At 35.9% G+C, this 9,374-nt stretch overlaps 1 protein-coding gene across 1 annotated transcript; it reads right to left on the bottom strand.

Annotated features, from left to right (window-relative positions):
- Window positions 1–730: 730 nt before the first annotated feature.
- LOC139844789 (uncharacterized protein At2g39795, mitochondrial) lies at window positions 731–2,092 on the bottom strand. The gene is made up of 3 exons (XM_071835015.1): window positions 1,979–2,092; window positions 1,248–1,576; window positions 731–1,080 (listed from the first exon to the last, which is right to left on the bottom strand). The coding sequence occupies exons 1-3, from the start codon at window positions 2,090–2,092 to the stop codon at window positions 918–920; spliced, it is 606 nt and encodes a 201-aa protein (XP_071691116.1). The 3' UTR covers window positions 731–917.
- Window positions 2,093–9,374: the final 7,282 nt, after the last annotated feature.

Raw genomic sequence — 9,374 nt, 5'->3', positions numbered from 1 at the left:
CTAAACAATCTAACTATGATATATGTCACACAGAAATACATGTAAAAGCCATTATATTTTTCTGTTTCAACAACACATAAGTTGTTGAAACAAAAACCTGTTAAAAATGTAAGAAACTTACCTCTATTTTGACCTCATCCCTCTTTTAAAATCACAAAATGAGGTATAAAATATATAAATTGAATGAACTGAAATAATTTTTTCATGTACTTAAAATGGATTGAATTAAATAAAAATGAGAGGTTAATAATGTGGAACCATCCACACTTGCCATACTTTCAAATTCTACTATATTTCTGCATTCGGTCGTTTTACCTATTATAGGATTTGAACCAATGACTCTCGCCGTATGAAAGCGATACTCTAACTGCTGAGTGGGAAGAATGAAATAAACAGTGATACGTACATAAATATCTAAAAAAGTTTGAAGAATTAAAATTCACAATGTTTGGTCTACCTTGATAACAATCTGCTGATGCTATGGCCCAGCAAGCAATCCAGGCCCAACACTTGTCCAACAGACACTACCGAACAAGTAAAAAGCAGCCCACCAACAACCACAAACAGCCCATTTACATTGGGCCTAATGAAGGGGCAGTTTGCCAAAACTACAAAATTAAGCAGTGTCACTACATTGCAGAAACAAGCAAACAAGTCACCAAAATATGCACATATGCTTTGATAAAAGCACATCAAACACCAAAATGTCAAATGCCTAATGCTTGCCTCAACACAATTAAGAAGTAAGTGTTGAATACAGTATCTATAATCAACTACTTAATCAATTCCATCACCAAAGTAAATCCATACCGAAATCACATTTACCATACAACAACCCAACAATCACATTTAGTGTTGTTTGATTAAATCAGATGACCAACCATTGCTGACATGGCAGAAATAGAAGCTGTATTCGGTTAGCTTTGTGCTACCATGGCTTCTAACTTCTGCAACCAATTTATGTATTGGTTTTGCTCCTTTTTATGTAGGTGGAGGAGGATGAAGTTGGTCAGACTTTTCCCAATTCCTTTGGAGATTAGGTATTTCTTCAGTTCTTGCTGCAAATTAGGGTCCAAGTCCCTGAAATATATACAGACAGAGATAAGCAACGAATCAAGAACACTAAAACTGACATATGATTCATGTTTTCAAAATTGAAGAAATAACATCGTGAGTTTAGATAATCGAAACATCTGAAAACAAATAGAATTTGGTGAAATGTCTACACGAGATTAAGTGAAATGTACCTGAAATCAGGACCTTTGTAGACTGAAGAGCCCAAATTGGTAGGCGAGTTTAAATAATAGGCATTTTGGATATGGAAGTCAACTTTCTCTTGACCTTCGTCTAAAACCTTACAATTAAACTGCAATATTGAACTCAATCCAGTCTTTTTGATGCATACTTTCATCTCAGCTTCCTTTGGAAAACAAGCCTCTTCTAGAAAGGTTTCGTCTCCTAACAATGCAGAAATAGCAAGTTCCTCACCAGAATCGCAGTTTTTGCGCATGATCACGTCTTTAGAACGTGATGAATCCCAATCAATGACAAAATCTCCTAAGGACCCGCTTTCATTCTGAATTCACATCCATCGTAACAAACAAATGTAGTTTTATTAGTTGGTTAAAGGTTCATACTTTGCAACAAGTTAAAGATGACTGCCAACAAAAAATTAAGAATGATGTTAAGAAACTACATTATAGTTTTTAACAAAACAAATGTAGTTTTACAGTTTTTTACTATATGATAGTGATTAAGCTTAGCCAACATATTCAACAAAAAGTGCAGATGAACACTAGGGTAAGCTATACCTTATAATAGAAGAATTTGTCAACAATTGACACAAAAAGAAAAAAGAAAAAAAAGATTTAACAACAATAATGTGCTACATAAAGCACTTCCAATAGGTCATTGAAGAAACTAATGTACAAACTATGCATATAAACAAATACTAAAAACAGAATTCGTAGCTTCGCACCTTATAAACATCGTTAGTGACCTCGTGTTTGATTTCCGATTGCAAGACTTTAAGCAGATCAAACTCTTTCAAAGCCTTCTTACTCTTTCGCAACAATATTGATGCCTTCGACATTGCTAAACGTAAAAACCTAATTCTCTGCCACCTGCAAATCTACTGATAATAAACCTCCATAAGACTATAACCGATAAAACAGTCAGCATTAAACTATAAGCATCAGTAGCAGAATCTCGCAATGTGATCATCCATAAATGATTAAAATGTAGCATTTAAAAAATTAGACCTATGGAAAACAATATTAAACAATATACAAACGCACAAATATTAAAATCTACAAAAAATTAATAAATTGTGTGACCTATCGACACAATTAAGTTTCGAAATCAAGCATTCGGAAGTTGATTAGCAGTTTGATTTAGTTTACAGACACTAATTGTAGTTAAATTGATGCAATTGTTCAGAAACCCTAAGTTGACGCAAAGGTGCAATATTTATATGATTGATATGTACGTGTATTAGTACTAATTAACTATGTGTATGTAATCAGTATACATGTAGAATTAGATATATGTATATGTGTATAGAATGATTATTAAGAGAGACGGTGGTAGTACCTGGTGGTGCGACGGCGAGAAGAGTTGCTGAGTGAGAATGGAGTTTTGAAGAAATGAAAAATGTGGGTCAGTTTTGTAATTAACCACAATGAGGAGGACCAAAAACAAAGTTTATTGAACATAGTTATTAAACTCGTTGATTTCTCATTCAAATGGGACTCGGGCGTTGTGTTGCCGGAATATATCCACAACCTTGATTTTTTTTTTTTTTTCCGGTGTCCATTGTGCTACCGAAAACTTCCATAGTTATTTTTTAACAAAGGTGATATATGGCAGTTTGATGGTTTAGACCTCTAGCCAAATGGTATCCTCATTCTTTGTGTTTGAGACTGAGGTTGAGGATCATGAGTTCGAGCCTCGTTCAGCTCAAACTCTTAATTAATTTGCCTGAAATATGGAGCTTCAGATTGACTTCGAGGAGTTTTCTCGGATCCATTCAAGATTCAAACTCGGTCCGTCTGTCCTTCAGGATGGGTTAAGGATCGGGTTCCTGCAATGGTTTCCTCCCGAAAGTGTGTGTGTATGTGCGTGAAAAATGATCGCGAAGGTGGTTAATACTCCTTTAGGTGATGCCGACAACTTTCCTTTCAAAAAAGGCTGATTTGGATCGTCGGCTTGTCAGTCTCTTGAACAGTTCAAGAGTTTGTTAGTTTGTTGCTTATTTTGTTGCTTGTTCACAAGGTATGGTTTCTTGGGTAGGTTCTTACGTGTAAGACCCTAATCATCATTGTACAGCAGTGTAAATATGGTACATAGAGTGTGGGTATTGTTGTATAATTAAACAGAAGTCAGAAACTGTCCAGCACCTTGTGCACGCCGCGCACACCTAAGGGAGCGCGCCGCGCACCCTTTACTGTAGCCGGATTCTGTTTCAGTTATTGAGATATTTTGAAGGGCTCTTTGGTAATTTCACTTGTGGACGAGTTGAAGGACACTAGATCAGATATTGGGGTAGCATTCACTCCAATTCCAACAACCTTATCCTTTCCACTTCAATTTTAGAGAGATAGTGAGGTTCTTGTGTGAGAAAGCTCAAGCAAAGGAAGGAGGAGCTAGTTTTGGGTCTTAGCTCGAGTTTTAAAGTTGTTCATCTAATCACTAGCGACGTTGTGATTGTGGTGGTATGCTCTAATCTTGATTTCCTTATTTTAATTTGTCTAAGGGTTAGGGTTTGGGTTAGTGATGAACATAAAATTCATATTTGGTGATTTTGGGTGTTCTTGGGTAAGATTGAGTCATGAAGACTCAAAATTTACTAACCTAGGGTTTTGAATTGATAAATGTGTTTATGTGTCTTAATTGGTTAGTTAATTACTAGCACACCTAGTTATTTAGCAAATAGGTGTTGTTTGGGTTTGAAGATGACTCAAAATGGGTGTGTTAGTTTTAAAAGGGTCAAAATGTTAATGATTGACCTAGTTGAGAAATATGGGTATGAAATACCCTTATTGTGTATTAGTTAGTGTTGTTGGATCTTAACCACTAGCTTTGAGTGATTTATGATGGTCTTGACCTTAATGGGACGGTTTTGGCGTTAATGGGGCATTTAATGCATTTAAGTCATTAAATGCACATAAGTGAATTGTTGGTATTTAGTCCAACTAGTTTGTGTGTTGATTGAAGTACTTATTATATTAGGTACTTTGCTTTGAAGCTTGCGGAAGTATAAAACCGTCACCGAATCGTTAAGGTGAGTGGAATGATTATATGCGTATGTATATAATGTATTTATTTGTGTGCTATGGTATGAACCAAAGAGCCGGTAGTGCCATAGTATGTGCGTTTGTGCTATGATGTGAACCAAAGAGCCGGTAGCGTCATAGTACGTGTGTTGTAGTGTGAATCAAAGAGCCGGTAGCACTACGACACGAGTTGTTAGAGTGTGAACCAAAGAGCCGGTAGCACTTTAACGCGAGTATGACTCGGGTTGTGATGTGAACCAAAGAGCCAGTAGCATCATAACCGGTGCGTATGGTGTGAACCAAAGAGCCGGTAGCACCATGACGCGATAATGGTTAACCATGGTTGTGTATTGTATTGTAGCATATTGTATTATGTCGATTGTATGTTATTGATTAAGCTAGTTGCGGGTTGTTGGAGATTATTAGCTTCGTACTTGAGATGGTATGCTAATTATATTGCTATCGTGTATGCGGTATGTGTGTAAGTGATTGCAAGTAGGTATATTATATATATATATATGGGTATAATTGTTGCACTCACTAAGCTTTGCTTACCCTCTCGTTGTTTATCTTTTTATAGGCTCCGGCGGAGACAAGGGTAAGGGTATTCGTATGGATTAGAGATCCCGCTTGGTTGTAGGGGACGCTTTTGGATGTTATAGCTTTTGGAGATTGACCGAGATTTGGGTAGTTTAACCCCCAAACACCATGCTCATAGTGTCGTTTGGAATTTAAACTAGTGTAGTTGAAAATCATATTTTTGTACGAAACTCGTAAAACGGCCGATGTGGGCCCCGTTTTGTAACACTCATTTTATGATTGAATCGTATGAGTTTTTCATATTAGAACATGTTGTGAAAAGCATTTCGTCTAAAAATGTCGGGAAGTGGGAGATCTTTTTACGGAAAATGGAAAAGGTGGACAGCGGGCTGCCAGGCCCTGTGCGCGCCGCGCACAGGTGGGGCTGCGCGCCGCGCACCCATCTGGACAGCCCTGTTCAAATTTTTTTTATTCCGCGATTTTGGTTGGTTAATGGGTTGGGTTGTTACAAGTGGTATCAGAGCATGGTCTAAGGGATTTAGGCGACTTGAGATAGGTGCCTAGACTTAGACTTTATTGTGTATGCGCATTATGCGGGACTTGTAAGAGACGGGTCGGACCGGGGATTGGATAGTGCCTAGTTTTAGGTGAACTAACTATGCGATAATTGTTTTGTGTTGTGTTAGCAATCATCAAGCGAGATAGACGTTGTACTAGCAAGTTAATGCGACGTGCTCGCGTAACAATGATTAGCTACCATTGTTACGGGTTCAAATCGTGTCAAACAAGCGATGTAGGACGATTGTTGAGCAAGATGGGGTAGTGTGGTGTATATGTATATACATATGTGTTAAATCTTTCGTTTCGTTGCTTAATCTTTTCCGTTTTATAGTATGAAGATGAGAAACGGGCCCGAGAACAATGAAGGGGGTACGAGCGAGGATGTCGAGTTTACGGCCAAGGTTGAGGCCATTATTCAAAGGCGTCATGCGACCTTCCTAGAGGATGTTAAGAACCAGGTCTGCATTAGTGTGTCTAACTGATAAGTCGTTAGGATGCATTAGTGAGTCTGGACTTCGACCGTGTTTGCATGTCAAAAGTTTTGCTTATCATTAGTGTCGAAAAATTAAATGCTTATCATCCTTAAAGTCTTGACACGTCTTACTGCCTCTATTGCATAGACAGTGTATAGATAAATTCATATCTTAGTGTATCTGTTATTGTTACCTTTGTCTGACAGTTTCCGTAGATTCCTCCGTAACTTATGAGATTTTAGTATTATATATGCATATGTAAATTATGTATTGCAGGATACTAATCTACATCCTATAATCTATTTCTTATCAAAAATCCTTCATCTGATCGTACGAGATAAATTCCTCAATCAGTTCGAGTCCCTCAGATTCCGATAGCTATTCCGATAGTCATTCCGACAGTTATTCCAATATGAAAACACACTTGAGCTCCGAAAGCAGTATAATCGGAATGGATCAATCAATCAGCCATCCCCAATTCATCTGATGGGTTCGTAGTCGACTTAATCAATGGAGACGTGAAGAAGGCGATCATTTCCACCAACCAAATTCACCTCTTGATGAAGAACCTGAAGCACTTACAGACGAACCTGTTCGTAACACCATTTTCACTCCCATTTTCAGAGTATCTCGACACGATTATATTTTATCCACAATTCTAAACCTTATTCATCCGCTCGTTCCGACCGACAATCATCGCGGAATAATGGAAAAAGTCAACAAACTTCGCGCTCGAAAAAAAATAAAAAAAAAATTTGGAGAATATGGTGCAAAAGTTACCAGCTTCAGCAACATCACCGGCACCAACAGTACCACCAGCAACCCAAGTTTCAACATCACATGCCTCAACATCTCATTCTATATCTCGAGCATAATCATCGTTCTACATGACGTTCTACATCATTTATCTTCGTACGACATGACGATTATGTAATCTCTAATGTTCTAGAGATTATATATTCTTGTTCTAACGATAAATCAAATGAGTTCAATATCATATTGACTCATTAAATCCATGATTACATCTGTAGAAAATATATATGTAAGTATATTTTCATAAAGATTGTAATTAAAAAAAATTCTTTCGTACAAACGGTTAATGGTGAAAATATTTTAACGGGTAGGTAATACCCGAGGAATATTTAGATTTCACATTAATAAGTTATACTGTACATTCTTCGAACCTGAATCAACAGTCATTTACTACCCTACTAACATCCACAGATATACGTATCCGTTCACCGCAGAATAACCATTTTCATTCAATTCCATATTTGGATTTTGATCTATCAGAATCCGACAAGTGGCATAATGAAGAAAACATTGGACAAAATAAAATTTGTTAGAAACAAACAAATTAACTATGAGAAATTCTGTTAAGAATCCACGCTAACAAAATCCTAGCTAACTGTTCCTAGCTAACTGATTACATTTTATTTATCGCAGTTTATTTATCGCAATTTAATTATCGCAATTTTATTTATCGTCATTTAATTTTCGTTATTTACTTTACGCATTTAATTTATCATCATTTAATTTCTGTATTTATTTTACGCACTTTAAATATCGGGACACGTATACAAGGTTTTGACATATCATATCGACGCATATATATATTATTTGGAATAACCATAGACACTCTATATGCAGTAATGATCGAGTTCTCTATACATGGTTGAGGTTGATTCTATAATAATAAATATACTTTGAGTTGTGATCGAGTCTGAGACATGTACACGGGTCACGATACGTATTAATTAATTCGAATATTATATATTAAACTATATATGAATTAGTGGACTGTTAATTGTGGACTATCGACTGTGGACTAATAACATTGGACAATTAAAATGAATTAAAATATTGATTATAACATATGAAACTAAACAATTCTTCAAGTTGCCACTTGATTTCATCTTAAACCTCATTTGTATCTTCACGATTACAATCTGCGTTCAAATCTTTCATGATTCTTGAAAACACCTCAATCTAGAGGATGAACCAACCGCACTTTATCTACGGAAGAAAAGATTGATGCATATAGTTATACACACTCGGAACCTGAGTAAACGTTTAACACGTAGTTGTGCTAATTCCTTAGTGTCATTATAACCCAAAATAACTTGATAATCCCTTTTCAAAGTAGCGAATTTTGTCACAGCTTCAGCAAGACAACTTCGACTTTTCGTTCGAAACAACCTTATTATAACCTAGATATATATGCGTGCTCTTTTATTGTTACCAGGGAACCTTTCATATTCTACCATATTACCAGTAGACGTACCAGCAACCTCGTTGCTTCTTGGTTTAAATCTCTCCGATAAATCATTATATTTATTCATTGAAATCGTATCATATACTCATCCGCATCTTGTAACGAGAACTGCGATACCCATTACTGGGAATCAGCAATCAGTACTTTGAAAACTCACAGCATCTCTACATCAACAGTCATATGTATAACATTTATCTCTTAGAATTATGGTCTTTCATTCTGAAATCCTGAACATCACTCAATCTACAAATCAATACTCTGAATGTTGAAAAAGCTGAATGAAGCAGCAGAAATTGTAGACAACCGTAAACGACCTTAATCGTCAAAAGTTTAATGATAAAGAATAGTACGTTGGAAAAGCTCAGAAAAGTTGGAACTGAAAAACGGATTGAACCAACCACGAAGGAGACCAAGGACAAATACAAGGACCATACCCTATATTCAAAGAATCCAGGTAATTCTGGATCCATTGGAATCTTTAGAAAATATCTTGCTCCGAAGTCATGTTAAAATCTTGCGGAAAATTTTTCTTCATCAACCTTCAAACTTGGAAATTCCAAAATATCATCATAAATATCTTCGATATTTCTAAAGATATTTTCATAAATATTCTTGTCCGAAATTGTTTATCTCGTCCTGCTATCTATATTACATCATAAAGGAAACCATTTTTGTTTCTAAATTTCATTAAAATTCGGATTTAAAGTATGAATGTATTTGAAGTAGTGTTGGGAACTGAAGCATGAGTTAGTATAATATAATGACACTTGATCAACGTGATTATATTACAGTAAGTCATGCTGAGTTTCTAAATGGAACATGATGATTCACAGATTATAACGTCATCATGTGTCATGTACTCATGTTACATAACTCTTTCGTTCTGAGTAACTTCTGAACATATCAAGAAAATATATTCTTGATAGTTCTATTCTCAGTGATTTTGATAAATTTGAAAATCAAATTGTGCTATCACGTTCCTTCCTGCTTAGAACATTATAATCATTCAGAACTCTATACTTACGAATTCTGGACCATTACTCGCTTTACTAGGAGTCAAGAGGAGAATAAAAAGGCAAAAAGCTCCAAAATATAAGAGAAAATATAAAGCCCAATAACAACACGGAGGTTACAAACCGTGAATATTAATACGAATAGCAATATAAAGACACGGTATAATTAAGAATAGTACCACCCAAGGTAATAGTAGAAGTAAACAGATTTTTCTGGTGGAAGAGAAGGATGACAGAA

Source organism: Rutidosis leptorrhynchoides, chromosome 4 (assembly GCF_046630445.1).
Source record: "Rutidosis leptorrhynchoides isolate AG116_Rl617_1_P2 chromosome 4, CSIRO_AGI_Rlap_v1, whole genome shotgun sequence".
NCBI classification, from domain to species: domain Eukaryota; kingdom Viridiplantae; phylum Streptophyta; class Magnoliopsida; order Asterales; family Asteraceae; genus Rutidosis; species Rutidosis leptorrhynchoides.
This window is presented reverse-complemented; position numbering and strand designations above follow the sequence as displayed.

Coding starts and splice junctions, on each gene's coding strand:
- LOC139844789 (XM_071835015.1), bottom strand. CDS start 2,092: ATGTCGAAGGCATCAATATTGTTGCGAAAGAGTAAGAAGGCTTTGAAA. Junction 1,577..1,978: donor TCACTAACGATGTTTATAAG/GTGCGAAGCTAC, acceptor ATGTGAATTCAG/AATGAAAGCGGGTCCTTAGG. Junction 1,081..1,247: donor TACAAAGGTCCTGATTTCAG/GTACATTTCACT, acceptor TATATATTTCAG/GGACTTGGACCCTAATTTGC.